This window comes from Corvus moneduloides, chromosome 15 (assembly GCF_009650955.1).
Source record: "Corvus moneduloides isolate bCorMon1 chromosome 15, bCorMon1.pri, whole genome shotgun sequence".
Lineage (NCBI taxonomy): Eukaryota > Metazoa > Chordata > Aves > Passeriformes > Corvidae > Corvus > Corvus moneduloides.
In genome coordinates, this window is record NC_045490.1 from 19169358 (window position 1) to 19188071 (window position 18714).

The 18714-nt window shown below is 43.8% G+C and overlaps 1 protein-coding gene across 5 annotated transcripts in view; it reads right to left on the reverse strand.

The window, feature by feature from the left end:
- Positions 1-18714, reverse strand: part of KCNIP1 (potassium voltage-gated channel interacting protein 1) — a 288192-nt gene that overhangs the window by 181143 nt on the left and 88335 nt on the right. The window contains exon 1 of one of the 5 annotated variants that reach the window (XM_032124771.1): positions 16776-17482. The exons of 2 other annotated variants lie outside the window; for them this stretch is intronic. In XM_032124771.1, coding sequence (XP_031980662.1) covers positions 16776-16836 — 61 coding nt within the window. In that variant the 5' untranslated portion in view covers positions 16837-17482. Of the gene's footprint in view, positions 1-16775; positions 17483-18714 lie in introns of those variants that run through there. 2 more of the 5 variants (XM_032124778.1, XM_032124773.1) reach the window with 2 other exon arrangements.

The following is an 18714-nucleotide window of genomic DNA, read 5'->3' on the forward strand; positions in this document are numbered from 1 at the left end:
CTCTGGGTGCAAAGCCAATCCCATGGGTAGCTTCTTATCCTCTTCCTGCTTTCAGAGACCATCTCCTGCCATCCTCAGGTGCTAATTATGGTAATAGATATGACTCAGAAGTTTGTTGATGCAATTTAACTACTGAAAATAAGACATAGGAGCCATGCTCCACAGTCCACTAGAGGTCCAAAGCTGAAGGAGTTGGATGACAGTGAATTTTTTTAGTAGCCTAACAATGGGCTGTATAGCATGAGTTACTTTTTGCCTACGTATTATAGCCACACTTTGTTATCAAGCCATGGAAAACAGATTAGCATGGAGAAGCAGCGCAGACCATTTCTGTGTCCGGACAGCTGATGCTATGGAGCTCCTGCTGCCATCAGTCACTGCCTCCAGCTGTCCCATCTCACATGGCTTGTGACAATAATAGACCTCAAGGTTTCCAAGACCCAAACTATCTCTTTATATAGGGGCAATACAATAGCCCAGGCTTCATCAGGCACTGGCACCCCAGAGAGTTCCTCACCTCTGGTCCATGAGACAAAGCACTGAGAATAAGGCAGCATGAATGATAAGAAAAGCAAAAGACTTACCAAACGGGTCACTTTCTCCTCCAAGTGAAATCAAAACCTCAGAGCAGCTTTACAATACTTAGCTTATTAGGACTGATCCAAAAGCTCATTCTGACTGCTGTGGCACCTGTCGTACCCACTTGCATGCTTTTACAGCCTCCTTTGACAGGAGCAAATTCTTCCCTCAGATTTTCTTGACTGAGCTGACAGACCTTTGGATCCCCTTTGCCATCTTGATGACATTATCTGCTTTCCTCTATTTTTTATTTTTCTTTCTGTATTTTCTTTTTACATATTGATACCAAATGACTCTTCCCTTGACTAGGATTGGGGAACATGCACAAACAAGCAGAAACCTGTTGATACTAGAAATTAATGCCCTTTTTAATAGAAAAAAGTTTTGCTTCTTCCATGGAGTAATTTTGCATGTATCCATAGAAAAATACTATGCTGGCTTGTGTGGCACTTGTTTGTTACATATATACTGTGTTTAAACTTACAAACACATATAAACTCTGGTGAGGTAATCTTGAGTATCCTAGAAAGAGATTAATATCACACCTAAAAAAATAAATATGTGGACTCCTGACACTAGCTTCTATACCCATGTTCACAGAGATGCAGCTCCTTTGTAATGATTGTTCATGACCCCTTTCTCATTCTGTCTTAACCTCTTACTGTGTTTCTTAAGATTACACCAGTCCACTCTGAGGATACACAGGACTGTAACTTAGGCTGGAACTTCCTGACCACATTCTCAGTCATCTCAGTCCCAGTTCTCACCAGTGGCTTCCTGAGACAGGTTTGTGCTGGGTATGACAGTGAGGGAGTGAAAAAAAGAATTTTGCCAAGGGCAAAACCCCCATGCACTTTGTATTCTTTTTTTAGCTTGTTCCTGAGGCTCAGGAAGGGGTGAAACAATGGGGACAGACGAAGTAAGACCGGGACTAGACCTTGGGCTTCTTCTCGAGAGAGCTTAATTAAGTAAACCTTAATCTTTTGAAGGCTTAGTGGCTTGAGTTCAGGCAAAATCTAATCTGCTTATTTGAAAAGATGAAAAGAGGAAGTGGAATACTCTGACACAGGATGAGTACTTCTGAACCTGGGTAGTAGCAAGCTTTTCTCAGTATTAATCACTCCTATTTCTGCCGTGCTTGACTAAAGGAAAAAAAGAAAAAGCTGCAAACTGGGACAAATATTAAAACCATTTGTCACCACAACCGCTATATTACAGATAGACAATATCCTTGAATGAAGGCAATAAAGGTTTTTGAAGCAAACAAAAAACTTGCTGTTCACTTAAAAAATTTATGACCTTAATTCAATAATCTTCCTCTGTAAAATAAGTGGTGCAGTTTCTAAGCAGCACACGAACAGTTTTCTGACCTGTATGTGCAACGATTTCACCAAATTCACAATGGTACCAAGGCACTCAGCTCAGCCCAAGATCCCAAGGCCATTACGAAGAGGGATGGTAGTTACAACCTCAGGCAATACTGTTGCTTTGCTTAAGGATGAAACTATGTATGCATTGGTAGTTTGGCAAGGAACAAGAGAAGATGTATGCCCATACATCCTGTCACTTGGGACACTTTCTACAGCACACTGGTCACAGCGCTGCTACAGACTTGTGTATAGGAGAACTGAGTTATAATCTAGGACACAGTCTACAGTGTATACCAAAATTATTAGTTAAGCATTGGCACAAACCATACATGAGCACAACAGAACAGATGTAGGCATGATGTCTCCACACAGGCCCAAAACCAGTGGGAAAACCCAATGGCTTTCAGCATGTTTGCCCATAGAGCAAACTGCATCTCATCTGTGCCCAAGCCTGCAACAATGGGATGAGGAGCACAGCTGGAAACACAGGAGCCCAGACCATGTGGAGGGCAAGGGAGAACAGAGCAGGACTGAGAGCTGCGCAAGGAGATGTGCATGAGCTCAAAGAGGCAGGGCAGGAGCCCTGTCAGTGTCCTCTTGCAGAAGATGATTAGATACTGGGCAAGTTCAAAAGAGATTTCGTTTAGTGATTTAATGGCTTTTTTTTAATGCAATTTGCCCAGTCAATGGCTAAACTTCAACAGGCTCATGCAGGGAATCTACTAACACTCACCCTCTGGAAGCACTTGCCAGACACTTTGGAAAAGCAACAGCACCAAACTCCTCTGGCTTCCACGGGACCTGGTGAATGCAAGAGGTGCAGTTGGAAGCTTTCTCCAAGGAACACCGACCTGCACTTCACACATGCATGCAGCACAGCTGCCTCCAGCAGCCACAATCTCACCGCTGAACTTCATTCTGAATATCTATTGCTGTGGGATTTAATTACTCCAAGCCAACACCTGACTTTGAATTATTTGCTTCTCACTTGTCAACAACAGTGGTTCCCTCCCACTTTTCTATGACAAAACAATCCGAACTGTTGCTGCTGACAATAGACCTAATATTTACAAATAATTACCCAAAATATTTTAAGTTTTGTAGATACCCCAGTAAAAGATGACATTTACAGATAAATTTACAACATAAGATGTGAGTCATAATAGACAAAATTCTGTGGACAGGTGGTATCTATAGATATTTAAATCACTGTGTAAATCATATAGACACTGCACATGCAGAAGCTCTTTGAGCATAGCTGATGTGATGATTTCTATTTCATGAGGGAGAAAATGGATACACCAGAGTGACACCTCTTCAACCCTGCACAGGTGCCAAGGCTGATGTAGGGTGATTTATTTTCCCACACACTTGCTAAAACTCCTTCAGAAGACACTACCTGTTTGTGCTGGGCATACCTTTTCTTTGGGCTTCAGAAATGAAATGTGTCTTTCTGAACAGTACCTGTCATGGAAAAAAAGACATTTAGCGTTCAGAAGGTTTCAATCAAGAGTAAATTTGGATTCTCCTTTTTGTTCTCTTTTCCACCAGGGAAAGGATACACCAAAATATTCTTTGTGTTTTACACCAAATACAATATTAGCTGTAATAAAAAATAAATTATCTCCAAAGTTTCATCATATTTTTTAAAGTTTCTGTATCTTTTGGCACTATTTTATTTTCTTTCGTGTGTGTGTGTGTGATCTGTATTAATAGTTCAAAAGGACAAAACCCTGTCCTACTTTTGCCTGCCACCCTTGCACAGAGAGACATGTCCTATTTGGCTTTAAAGGAACCTGTGGAGGCTGCTTGAGAGGAAGCTTTTAAGCAAAGTACATTTCTACTCAGAGCCCAAGGCACACAGCACTCGTCGTTACACAAGCCTCTCCCTTGCTTCCAACGCCTGTTGTTTCAACAACTCGGAGAAACCAGGTGTGTGGGACCCCCCTCACCTTCCTTGGGCACAAAAGGATTTCCATTGCTTGAAACGTAAACCTCTACCCAAGCTGGCTGCTAAAGACGGGCCGCGTGGTTTCCACGCAGCTGTAAGTGTTCGTGACGGCACTTGACGATTCGAGCCGATGAACGGGGAATGGGACACAGCGTTCGGGGCAGCTGCCGCAGCCTAGGCCAGCCCCGACCGGTGTGCGCGGTGCGGAGCAGGGACGCGGAGCAGGGACGCGGAGCAGGGACGCGGAGCAGCGCCGGCGTTGGCGGCCGTGCAGCCACACCCGCACTGCCGGGCGAGAAAATCCCTCCCCAGCCCTGCGCAGAGCCGGGGGCAGCTGCACACTGAGCCTGCGCTTCCACTCCTGTAAGTAGGTTACTGGCACCAAGGGGAGCAAGAGCCTGAAAATTAACCTATGAGTTAACCTGCTCTCTGCCCTCCTGCATTACCAAAGTGTGCAACTCCAGAATAAATGGGAAGGGACTCTCTGGAGAGAGCAGCGTTGGCAGAAAAGCCAGCCCCAAACTTTCCAGGCTGAATTAAGCTCGACAAGATTTGTTAAATTCCTGAGCAATTAGTTCATGGCTTCAAACTTTCCTCCTGGACTCAGAGGATGCTCTAGAATGCAGGGTAATGTTTTTCTAATAGCTGCTTAAGTTTCAAAATTGAGGCTAAGGGAAAATAACAAACGTGGCAGATTGAGATGTTTGGATTGAGAATCCTAGGTATGTTCCAGCTGGAAAGCAAGGAGATTTTGGGAGCTGGATTTACAAATCCACATGTCTGTTTTATGAGGGTGCCTAATTAGAGTGCTGCAAAAATAAAGCTATCCAACTTATGTGCAGTGTTTCCCTGCACTGACATGTGTCAGCAGGTTTAGCACTCAAGACTGTTCACTGATAAATCCCTTCTGTAATGTGATGTCAACAAACATCATTACAGCGAACATCAACAGGAGCCAGTAACACAAGTGATTTTTCTCATATTTGTGCAGTTTCATTCTGTAAATATCTCCTTTCCTTTCGCAGTCAAATAAACATCTCTAAGATGGAAGCAGAAGACAGGTGAAAACATCTCTGGTTTTGAGACTGTATTTATTTATAGGAATTTAAAATCTCTACTCCTGTGTCTCTAAATTCTCTTTAATTCTGCACATATCTTACTTATGCTTTAGATTCTCTGTTTCAAAGCTACACAAGCCTGCAGAGACTCCAGGCATGTGCACTAAGCTGCATGCTCCAGAACTGCATGTCCCAGAAATGCATATGCATGAAACAAAGAACCGAACAGCAGGAAAAAGCATTTCGCTCCATTTTCTGGAATATCTACAATGAAAATAGAAGTAGGAAAGAGATCATTTTGGCAGCATCTCCATATTTATGTGGACCATGAAATGTATATCAATTCAAGGCTCTCTTACTAGTACAAGAACCATTCAGTTAACAAATGTGATGTTCTCTGGGAACCAGGCATAGAAACCACCCTAATATTAACTTTTTTAGAATTTAAGTCGTATTCTGCTGTTTTTTCCAGCACAGAAACTAACACCTCCATCTCTCTGAGCTGCTCTCTCACCACTGCAGGTACCTTCACACCACCCTTCACAGCAGAGAATGGATTAAAATACAAAATGTTATTTACTGATAGATCGGACTCAAAATCAGGGAAACAGGAGCAAAATAGAAAATTTACATTACTTTGCCCTTAACAAATGTCACTTAGTTTGATGTAACCTCAGCCTCACTAAGGAAGGGTACCTTGCCCTGAGTCAGAATAAAGGACACATCTCAAAGTGCACACAGGATTTAAAACATAAAGATTTGAGCAGTTACTGCTGAGATCTGTTCACTCTGTACAAGATCTAAATGCTGCACAAACTCCTCAGGAAGGTGATGCTCATTTCCTTGCACACACAGCCCAGCCGGGCTCTGTGGGGTTCCAGCTTTCTCTGCCTGCTCCTGCACTTAGCAAAGGACACACTCAAACATTCCCATTTGTGGATGATCACAAATGTTCTCATTGGAGCCCTATGACCACTGTCCACCACCATTACTGATCTCAAAACACCTCTACATCGTGGTCTCCGGGCTGTTTGACACTGCAAAGCACTCACAACATGAATAATGATACCTTAGCTATGCCCTCCCACTCTCCTAAATGTCACATGATTGGGAGCTAACTCATAACGCTTACAAAATACAATAAAACTGAATCACAACAAGCAGGCAAGTGACAAGTAATTAACTTAGGCAAAACTCTACATCTTTAACAGCTATCACAAAAAAGGACAGCAAGGTGATGAGGATGCCCACGGGCACCAATGCAGCTTAGCAGCAGACTGGCAAATACAGAGCAGCAGGTGTCGTGAAGATGCAGATCTGGCACTTGCACCAGGTCACAGGAAAAGCGCAGACGAAATCAGACCTCCTGCAGCATCGTTCCCACCTCATCCTGCCTCAGTAGTTTAATTTACAAGGAAATTAAACAGATTGCTCTATGTTCATGGCTAACAGGACAGAAACATTAAGTAAACGAGTGTGATTTGTGTGGGAAGAGAGGCTTCTGCAAGGAAGCCTCTCTTCAGGGAAACAGGGAGCGGATCAAGGGTGCATTCAGTTGCTTCTGTTTATTCAGTAGGGTTTGAAACATTCTTGCAGGTGGAAAACAATACCAGGCATGCATGTCTCTTGCATTTATCTATATTTGTTTAACTATTTTAAACTATTTTTTCCACACAGAATTCAGGCATATTAACTAACTATGTTATGAAAATAGAGGGTCTGATCCTAAACTATACCAACATTTTAGGGCACTGGTCTCCAAACGGGAGCATGTCCCTCAGAAAGGCCAGATGCCTATAAAGGGGAGCAGCAAAGCTGCGCCTGCGCTTTGCAGCCCTGCAGCAGCATGAGCTTGGCCTCGGCTCCGGCACACCCCAGCAGCTTCTAACAACTGGTGGTCTGGTTTTGATCCAGACAGAGGTTAAGAACTTTTACCAGGTAATTCCCCCCATCAATAATTTCCAGGCAACAACTCATAAAGGGACAGTTTTGCTAAATACAAACAATGGAAAGAGCCATAACGAAATTCATTCCAGGTCCAAGCATTTCCACAGTTTCCAAAACATCTCACAAATTCCATGGGGTGAAGAAAAGTTTCAGGTTTGAACCAAATTTAGTCTAACGACTGATGGGCTTTGGAGGTTTTACAAACCAGTAGTACACACAACATGAGAATGCAATTTCTCGAACAGATATAGCCCCACGTTTACCCTGCACAGCATTCTCCTGGGCGTGACTGGGCTGTGGGTGACACTCAGAATGACACACTGCACAGTGTTCTCTCCTTGCATTGCTGAGCAGCCACAGCAACCAGCGCCTGAAGAAAGTGCACAGAGCACGCTCCTCTCCTGCGCCTCATGAACTTTTGAACTGCAAGTACTTCGCCTCCATCAATAATAAGGACAGAGGAAAGAGAAATGACAGCATCAGCTAAAAGAAATGCAAATGTAGTCATGTAAAGTGCTATAGCTGATGGCATTGCCCAGCAAATGCCTGATTAGAAAATTCTCTTCTTTTTGCTTCGTACTTTTCTGGAGGGCTGTTTTCTGGAGACAGTGAGCCAGGGCAGCCCAGTGCTCAGTCGAAGAGGTGATTAGAAACGATGAGGTTCAGCTGTAATGTCCTTAACTCCAGCCAAGTAGAGGATGCCAAATTGCTAATGTAAATAGCCTTAAAGCCCTGGAAATGAAAGGCATTTTCCTGAAAGATCAGTCTCTAGTTGACTTTCTGTCCCAGTACCAAACCTGCTCTGCATGCAGGTCCAGTTGCTGCCTACACAAACAGGACAGGACCTTGTAGGACCAGATTTCCTTTGCAGAACTGCACATGCTTGCCTTTACCCATTGTTAAGTACATACAAATGACCACCCAGGCAGAATTTTCCCCATGCCCTAACGTAGCTCTCTTTCTAGTTGTCTGCAGCCTGGCTAATTCCGTATGCACAAGACTGCAAATGAGACCTTTTGTCAGCTCCCATGTTAAAATATTAGTTAAAACAAACGCCATGTTACAGGGATTCAGCTCCACACAAGGATATGCCTTCAGTTCCTGGGGTGCCAGTATCACAGTTTGAGGTCACGTTTGACACTCCCAGCGAAGCATGTAAACCAGTGTGCCAATTCAATTACACTGGCTTGTTAGGATTAGCAGGCAACAATCCTCCCTGCACTGACACAAAAGTTTCCTGCTTCCCATTTTTAATTTTCATGCACTGCTCCCAGTTCAAATGGCAACACGGTCAACAGGTCCTTTGTGTGGATAAGAAATGCAAAGGGGTGCTGATGCTCCCCACTGCACCACAAGGCTCACCTGCATGGCATGAAACAGTTTCCCTAAGGAAAATTGTCCTTTCCCACAGATGTTTGCTGGCTCCCAACATTTTGCAGCTAACAAGAGAGAGCTAACAGCATCATCCTTCACATGGCTGTATGTACCCCACAGAGAGTAACCCTCAGCTCATGCAGTTTGATGTGCTAAATCAGGGGCCTTGCCTGAGGTTTCAGCTGATTATCAAAAAATCTATGGGGCTGAGGTGCAGCATCACTCACTAGAATAGAGCAACAGCAGCCTGGGAAAACATACCTGGGAGCGTGGCCCTGAGCTGCAGGCAGCAAAGTTAGAACAGCTGTCAAAACGTTTGAGCTGTGCTTCTGAAATCATGCTCTAACTAGGTAAATCTTGTGAACATAGCTTGTTTCATCCATATTTTCCTGCATATAAATTTGATGGGCAGAAACACTTATTTTGTCAGAGCACTAAAAGCCCCGCCTCTGATGTTCAGCACTGATCTCTGGCAGGCTGTAATTCGGCTCCCTCCTCCCAGTGACACTCTCCTGTTCCACTAAGGAGCGCTCGGTAAAACGATGCCATGGTCTCAGGGGTTTCCTAGAAACCTGCCTCCAGCAGCACAACATGTATCCTCACAGCCGTGTTCTCCATTAGCTGTTCTCAGCCACAATATAAAATGTCCTGTGCCTACTGGTTTTTACAGACTGTAGCTGTGGCCATCTACAGAAATTCTGGGCACTTCCCAACCAGCCACCCACAGAACAAATTTGGGAGAGGAGGGTTTTTGTGGAGCAAGAGAAAAGCAAACACTGATGTGTGTGAAGAGCTCTGGTTGTTGAACGTGTCAAGAAAGCAATGTTTGGATTGAGGAAAGCCAAACAGATGTAGCAGAGCTGTGCCAGGAAAGGATGGCTCTGTTACACTGTTCCTGTGTTCCTCAAAACATCCGGGTTCCACAGCCAGGCCAGCTCCTCTCCTGCCTGCCCAGCCTCAGCCTGCCTGCAAGTACCAGTTCAGCCCCCCCAGGCAACTCTGCTGCCCCACGCCTGCCTGCTAGCACACAGTCCTCCCTTGCCTCCTCCAGCCCCACATCCTGCCCAAATCAACTGTACTTTGTTCAAACTCTCCAGAGCTTCTCTACACTGAGCAGTGCTAGCAGAATTAAGGTAGAGAAACTGACCACTGTCTGTATCCTTTTCAGTCCAGATAGACGTCACCTGACAGTGACAACCACAAACACAGACTGGAGATGTCTGAGCACAGCTGCCTTCAGTTTTGACTTGCCTATTTTGAAAACATGGATGCAGTTTACACTTTTAATAATTTTCGATTTGTTAAGTACAATCCATCTTATAGTAACAATTACTCCCTTTCCCTCTGGCATCTCAAACAAATAAAAGGAGAAAAATTAAATACCTTCCTTGGAATCCTAAATATATTTTGGTTAAAAATGCTGCTGTCCTACCATACAGCTGTTACCTGCATTTCCTAGTTGTTACCCAAGGCCATTGGGCCCCTTCCTGCAGGGATGATATGAGGTGCCTACAGCACTCTGCACCTACTGGAAAATGCCTCTCAGAGAAATGCAGAAGGTTCATACCTTATAAATAGCTATGGTGTGAGCAGCAACAGGACACAGAGACCCTGAGTTTGAGATACTCAAACTTTCTGCATCTCTGTACCATGACATTCTCTGCGTAATGCTTTTGAATAAGAAACACAACACTTAATATAATCACCCAGCTCTGTTGCCCACTGCAATGAAGTACTCCAGCAGTCACACTTACGCATTCACATCTAAAAGTACAACAAATCACAAGCCAATTCATTTAGTTTGGAAAGTTTCAGGGAATAATTATAATTAATAACAATTCCGAATAGTGAAACATTTCAGCTAAAAAAAAATCCGTATTTGAAAAATTTGTAAATCTTCAGTCTTTTTAACAAAGCTTAAATAAATATGAAATAAACTATTTGACCAGGTGTTCGTAAGTGGAGAAATAAAAGATTTTTATTCTCCTCTCACATTTGACTAAAATCAGAATGACTTCACAACTTGCCTTGGTTTACCTTACACCCTGCTTTTTACTTCAATTTTTTCTTCAAAAAATTTGTACAACCCTTACTGACTCTCATTTATATATATGGTGACGTTAACAACTGTAAAGTTAGGAATTGCTCAGAACGTCTGTAATGTATTAAGTTCCAAGCTTTTCACATCTACAGCGTTAAGTATTTTCAGCTGCAAAAAATCCAACTGCTTCCTAGTGCCCATCCCAGATGTCAAATATCCAGCAATGCACACTGGAAGAGCTAGTGATGATAGGCTGGAAGATTACCAAGGCTGGAAGTTAAAAGCTGGAAAGTATTTTCTGATTTACTCTTTTGAATTATTGTGGGGAAAAAATGAAACTTCAAAGCACTGGCCTGCAGAGCTGAAGTCTCTGATCACCTCTTTTCTTTGTGGTGGGATTTCACGGCTCTGCATGGACATGCTGCATGCACAGAGGCACACAGCACCCATACCCATGGGCAGGAAATCAGCACACACATATGCTAATGCAACATAGAACACTCTGTCGTGTACTTCCCTCCATCCATTTTATTTTATTCCAAACCTCCAAGCTGTGTCTGACTGCAGCATTTCAGGCAGGAGCTGTAAGCCTGTGGGAAGCAATCAGGGACACACATAGCTTATTTTAATTTTGTCATTGCTATCCACTCTTAAGATCAGCTATTTGAGATCACTCTGCCTCACTGCCAGGAGTCACTTGAAGGCAAAGGAAGAAATTTAGAGCTAGCAACTGCATGGGAGCTGAAGAAATTTTGGCTGAACAATGGGGAAGTGGGGAATGGAAGCAGTCACGAGTCCGTAAGACCTGGCCACCTCTAACCCCACACTCAGGTGAACTCTGGTTGGTAGGACACAGGGAAGCTGGGGGCAAACAGCTCCCTCACCTCTGATCCACCCATCACAGGTGCGTCAGCCACATGGCTGGGATGTTCGGCTGCTGTGACACCGAGCAGCCTCCCACACACCTCTCTGCACTTCAGAGAAACCAAAATGCTTCATGCAAAGAGGCATGTTCTGACAAAGACTTATTTGTCGCCACAATTTTTCCAAATTGTTTCTGATTTGTGTGCTTACATCAAACAGTCCTGTTGCTGAGTGCTGTTCTGTACACTCTCTACAAAGGTAATTCCCTCAAAAAACCTGCCTGTCAAATCCTCAGTTTTCAGTGCAGGCCGACGACCACGGACTTGACCTGCCAGGCTGCATCAGATGACAATCAGACAAGACCAGGGAGCGAAAATGAAATGTCAGTGCCAAATATTGGCTCTTGGGCACAGCCAGGAGAAACCAAGTCAGCCATTTCTTCCATTCTCTCAAGCACCTGCTCAGGTCTCTGACCAGGGGGAACAATGCTGTCCTTGTTCTAGAAGGAAAACAGGTGAGTACCAATCATCTCTATTCAGAAAATACCCAGAGCACAGTCTGAGTCTTTAGAACACATGCATTCATTCGCAATAGTGACAAGCTGTCAAGTTTCTTTGAGGAGCAGAAAGAAACGAGAGAAGGGGAGCTTTCAAAGCTTTTCTTTTGCAACAGTATGTACCGGGCAAAGTAAATAATGAGGCAGCTTCCCTGCTCAAATCTATCATCTCCATTCCACAGCCGTACTAAAAAGGGCCCATTCCTTGAAACACTACTGAATCACTTTTTCACCTTTTGAGCAGAGAAACAGGTTGTTTAGCACAGGGAACTGAAAGGGCAGTCATGACCTAGCAACCTTAGGAGCTCAGGGCAATCTGATGTTCTTATGAAGACTATGAAGTCAAGCAGAGTTGGTTTCCTGGTAAATAAAACCACTTGAAAATACAGCTGGTCAGGCACAAAATCTGATAATTTTGGACAATAAGCCATTTCAAAATAAAGCCTAAAAAATTGGTCACTATAAAAATCACACAACTTTAAGCAAAGTGAATTTCTCGTTAGCTCTAGCAAAATTAAACAACTGTGCCAGACTCCTCTTGCTAGTCTAGTTTTGGGTGGTCTTTGATCAAAACATGGTCACTCACATTCAAGAGAGTCAGATTACCAACTGAAAGTGGTGCTGCTTGCTGCTGCTGTCGGGGTCAGAGCCTGTAGCTCTAAGTCCAACAAGATTCAGGTATTGAGAAATATTCGAGTTAAATTTCACTTTCACTGGGGGAGGTAGGGGTGAGTGCATGTTTAGAGAACAAACAAAATAACTCAGGGGTACAGAAAGCAGTCAGAACTAGAATTTCCCCTTGCTTTAGCAATCTGCTAATCCAAATGTTTCCATGGCAAATATGGAAATGGCTGATTCTAACCACAAATTTGGTCATGATTGGGTGCAGGCAGTAAAAACATTAAAAAAAATCTCTATTTCTGCACCTAGCTGAAATCTGAGAGGCATTTGTGTGTGCATTATCTGTTGTGCTGGCCCTCTGCCTTTTAGTGCTGTGGTTTTGATGGGGTTTTTTCCCCTCATTTATTGATTTATTGCTTATGTTTGCAGGAGAATATACAAGCAGCTTGATATTCTCAAGTCCACCTCAACCATCTGTCTAAGCACTAACCACTAACGTACTAAAGAGAGGACCAAACCGTCAGCTTTGTTGGCATTTGGTCCAAAATGAGCTTTGAATGTTACTTCCTGATCCCAGTACCTCAAGTCCTTGTATCTTTCGTGTTTTTAAAGTGACAATAATCCCAGATCCAGAGGGTAGATAGCATTGGAAGGGACCTCCAGTTCCCCCTTCAAGGCAGGGTTAACTACAATAGGTTGCTCAGGACTGTATTCACTTGGGTTTTGAGTACCTCTGATCTTGGAGACTCCACAGTCCCTCTGTGGGGTCTCTTCCAGTGTTCAGTCACCCTCACAGTAATTTTTTTTAATCTTATGCTCAAGCGGAATTTCTTGTATTTCAGTTTGTGCCCGTTGCCCCTTGGCCTGCCCCTGGGCACCAGGGCGAAGAGCCTGGCTCCATCAGCTCTACTCCCCTCTATCAGGTATTCATACACATTGATTAAGACTTCCCTGAGCCTCCTCCTCTGCAGGCTGGACAATCCCAGCTCCCTCAATCTCTCCCTGTATGTCAGATACTCCAACCGCTTCATATTCATCATGGTGAATATGAAGTGGACTCAGCCTTAGTAGGTCCTTATCTCTTCCATCCTGGGGAGTCCAGCACCAGATACAGCACTGTAGATGTCTCACCAGTGCTGCACAGAGGAGCATCACCTCCCTCACTCTGCTGGAGATGCTCTGCCAAGCACAGCCCAGGAGAGTACCAGCCACCTTGGCTGCCGGCTCACTGTCAGCTTATCCCCAGGGCCTCAGTCAGGCTCCACCAGCATCCCAGGAATGACGATCTGACATACAAGTGAAGTGAACGTGGTGGAAAGAGGCATCACCTTTTAGTACGTCAACTCAGAATTCTGGAAACAGCAGACAAGAATTGCAACAGGAAACAATTTCTAATGAAATGTACAAATAATCGATGGAACTGCCCCAAACCAATCCCAAAGCAAACAGCACAAATCTCACAGACCGTTCATGGACACTTCAGTGAGCAGGGAAAGCTTCTGTAGCTTTACTGATAGGATTGCAAGCCTAAAAAGCAGAAGTCTTTATCCTGCAGGACAGGGCATGTGGGTCCCAACCTACCAAGACAAAATGCCCAATTACATTGGATTAAGTTCACATTTAAGCCAAGCAAATGACACCCTCCTCTACAAACGCACAATGCTGTCCTCTCCCAGAGACAAGGGCTCATGCTTGATGGACCACTGCTCTCCACTTGACAATTTCTGTGTCACTCCTGCCTTTATTGATTCAGGCTCCCCATTTTCCTTAGAACAAGCAATTTAATCTTGTATTCTTGTCCTCTCCAGCACTGCTGCTCACAGCTGGAATAACCAAAGCCAGTCCCACTGCCAACACCCCAGACCCAGCCACAAGCAGGACATGAGGAGGAGCAGCACAGGCAGAGCCATGTCATGCACTAAAGCTGGAAGGGTTCAGCATGGGCCACTTGCGCCCATTCTGCCCTGACCCACCATGTGCTTACTGGTGTTAACTGATCTCTGGAAACTCCTCAGTTTAGACATGACCTGTTTATTTTACCTACTCTTGAAACAATGCCTGTTTTTTTGCTTTTACTTTATTACACCAGAGAATCAGAGCTTCAGACACTGGTGTGAGTTGCTCTTCTTGGAAGAGCACATACTTACCAGCGTGAGAGAGCACTTGTAGAGGTGTGGATCTAGCCCTGTTACAACTATTTCTCCAGGCCTTTGTTTTACCAGCAGTATTTAAGTACAACATAAAGTCCTGAAATGTTCAAATAAACACATAAATATAACAATTAATAAATAATAATGTGATAATCTAATAATAAACGCTTTACTCGATTAAAGACAAACTTAGCAATAGCCAATGGAGCAGCGGCACCCAGGCACCACTAGCCAGCTGCCCTCTGGCAGAGAAGTCCCCACATCAGGCTGCACCAAGAGCCATGCAGCAAACACTCAGACAAATGATCCTTTCTCTCTGCTCAACACTTGGGCAAGAACAGCCAGAGTGCTGGTGCCAATTTTGGACTCCCCAGACCAAGACAGACTTCAATATGGTAGAGTATGGTCCAGTAGAGGCCACCAGGATGGTTGAGGGCAGGAGGAGATGCTGAGGGAACATGTGGGCAGCACCAAGGAGTCAGTCCATCATGTAGCAGTGATTGACTTTGACCAACTATTTAACTCACAGACAAAGAACAATTTCAGATTGTATTCAAGCCCAGCACACATTAGTGTTTCACTGCTCACAAGGTGAAGTGCTAACAGTCAGTGTAAAACACACCAGCAAACCACACAGATAACACATCAGAACCAAGAGGAGATAACTCTGAGAACACAGGTTTTGATAAATATAGCTGAACAACCACTGCCAGCAGGCATCAGCAAGATCGAATTTCATTGTAAAGATAAAAATGTGTGACCAGATCCTGGATTTTTACTGCAGGTGGCCTCCAACAAAAAGCAATGGCTTGCATCCACCAGAGCGTGGAGCCAATCACAAGACAAGAAAGTTGCAGAGAACGGATATGTTCAGCCACAAATTATCTACATTTAGTGGAAATCAGCTCCAAGGTTCCTGGCAGGTGGACAAGCCACCCCTTGGTGTCACAGCAGCCACCGTGCCCAGCACATCCTGTTCAGTTCTTGTGTACTGCAGTGCCTAAACACAAATCTCCCAGCTCCACGTGTAACTCGGTGCTTAGACGGCTATACAGCTATTCTCACATTTAAGTAATATCATACATGTCCCAAACAACCATACAATCATGGGGGCATTATAATAACAGAAAGGTGAACTGTAAACCATGTACACACACTCTAATGTAAAATGCTACCCTACAAGTATCAGGAACACAGAATTTTAGTCTTGCTCACGAACTTGCCACAAACAAACCTCCTGCACAGCTCTTGCCCACTTCTGAGTGATTAATTGGTGTCTGATATTTACCTAAGACAGTTTTCAACTTAAATTGCAAGAAAATCCATACCAACTTGCAGTTCAAAAGCATATATATGAACTGAGCAACAGATCCAGTAGAAATAGAGACCTCCCTAGAAATACCAAGAGACTGTTAAATGCAGGGGTTCTGGCAGGGAATATTTCTTAATAGCACAAATATTGCTGAAGTTAGAGAGTTTTTCCTTCTGTTTCCTAAACAATGCTCCTTCTGTAAGGTATAGATGTGCCCCTGACAGTGCTTTCAACTTTCTGCTCAGCAACACCCTGGAATTTTTGAATTAAGCCTGAAGAAAACTGAGCAAAGCTCAAGCAAATACCACACAAACCAGACCTCCTGAAAAATAAGCATTTATAGGCAATATTTATGGATTTAAGGATTAAAAATCCTGTAATTGCTGCTTACTTTCTCATTCTTCATGAGCTTCTGCTTCTCTCCTTCTTTACAAAAACATCCTAATTTTTTCCCCCCTCTTGCTAATCTTTGTAAAACACAAATCATTAGTACTGCACGCTTGGTGTTGGATTACTGAATATGCAACACTGACTCTAACAATACTTCCTGAGACAGAAACCCAGAGGTATTGGGAAGAATTTGCTGTGTATCTACATTTTATTCCCTCTTCAAAGGGTTTATACAGCATGGGATTTGGAAATAAACAGGTCTCTTCTGCAAGTGCTCTGCATATGAAGCCACTGAGTTTCTCCTCCTTATACATGCCTGCATGAAGGATTACAGTATTTCGGATTCTTTTCAACCCCCAAGCCCCTTCACAGCAATTTCCTCATGCCCACATGTTTTTTCCACCACCTTGCATCCCACTCTCCTCTGCAAATTACCCCTCACAAAAACATTGCCAGGTTACTTGCAAGTGGCACATGTTCATTTTCCCCTCCCTTCCCCATGCAAATGTCTCCCATAGCAAATAAACCAAAGGGACAGGAAAAGCATAACAGGAGGTCTTACCTTTCGATGGTCTTCTTTGTTTCGTTTGTAGAGAAGAGAATGTACCCATGACAGCACCCATTGCAAAAGCTACTCGTGAGTTTTTGGGGAGGATTTATTTCGGCTGGGATTTTTTTTTTATTCCTCTTACCCCACCCCTCCACTGACAGTGAACAAAATCTATGTGAAATGCCCCCAAGAACAAAACAAAACGGAGGAAGTCCAGACAAGAAAGAAAAGAAGGAAGGAGGAGGGAAAAAGCAAAGCACTGCAGCTCGGCATTCAGCAAGCGTTAAGCTTTGAGGGTTTTTTTTAAGTCAACACACATGCACTGACTCACAGCCGGCTGCACTGTTATTATTCAAAACAGCTCCCCATCAAAATTTAAATGCTAGGTAGATTCCCTCAGACCACAGCTGGCAGCAGATGCATCAAAATATTTACTGGAGCACAGCCACATAAACACACAGGCTAATTCTTCCTCCCGTTCCCTTATGGCTCCAACCAGCAGCCTGTAGGTCTAGCGAGGGAGCATCAGTGCAGCTCTTCCAGTGAATACTAAACTGGAGTCCTGTAGACACGCTGAGGGTCTCAGGGGGAAGCCAGGGCTTTGGGCTGGATACCAACTCAGAATGAATGGAAATCTTCTGAGTGGGAAGCAATAGTGAGCAAGGCATCAAAGCCCCAGCTGTGCAGGCTGAGTGCTCCTGCTAATTAAGAGTCTGACAGAAAGGTAGAAAGCAGCAATCTCCAACAGTCTTCTCAAGCAGAGAAGTCAGAGGAAAATTATTAAATGCAAAGGGGGAAAACAGAAAATTTCACCACAATCCTTTTCCTTCCCATCTTTTCTCACACACCAGAAACACATGCAAGACAGTTAACTTATTTTTCTGCCAAGTATGTATGTGCATATCCTTTTCAAGGGTATGAAAACAAAACTGTTGAAACAAAACTATGCAAACATCAAGTGACTGGGAAGAGGTAGAACAATTCCCAGCATTTTTTTCAGTTCTGCCATATTTCAAAAAATCAGCTAGACAGCTGGTTATATTTCCTCAGAAAGTGAAATAGCAAGTGCTCAGGTACAGAAGGAGTTAAATACACTGAGGCAGGTCTTAGAACCCGAAGTAATTTGCTACTTCCACATGGTGACTGAGATTAGGGCAGGATCTGTGCAAATACTATATTTTTCAGAAGAAATTCACCACAGAACAAACCACCTTGGCTCGACAAGTTTCCTCAGCTTTCCTCTTACTTTGCAGAAGATTCCCACAGATGCAGGTCCCAGCTCCCCAAATGTTGGTGTCCCTAGAGGTACAACCCTGCCTTACCTGCTGCTCACCTGCTGCCAGCATCTGTTTTTGCATACACAGGTACATTTGCATCCCTAGTGTGTATCAGCAAAGAGCTTCCCATTAGTTTTTAGATGCAGAAGGCATTGCACAAAATAATTTATTTTTTCTTGTTTTGTAACTCAAATCACATCAGTTGAGCTTTTTGTAAGAAATGCCTGGGGGAAGGTACTGTTTTAAATACCCAAGTCCTAAAATGAAACACATCAGTTTGCAGGGAATTGCCCAAGACTTGGGGCACACAGGGGCCTTTGGCATAGTGTGAGGAGCCTGTCCTGGCTTGTGCAACATTCCCTGCTTTCCATCCAGCCCCCACTCCTTTCCCCAGCCTGGCCACAGCTGAGGTCCCACTGCTACTGAGGTAAACAGCTTCTCCAGCCACCCAGTTCCAGATGGGGGTCCCTCAGGCTATGCTGATCTCCACCAGGTACTGAAAAGCTATATGAGATTCTTAAGCTTTTTTTTTTTTTAATCAAATATTTATATTTATTAATATTTTATTTGCATTTACACAATAAAATCCTACATAGACTACAGTCTGCATGTGGAAAATCACTGCTCTTGGGACTTGTGCATTCAACAAAGGCTGGAGGGTGACAAGAGGTTAC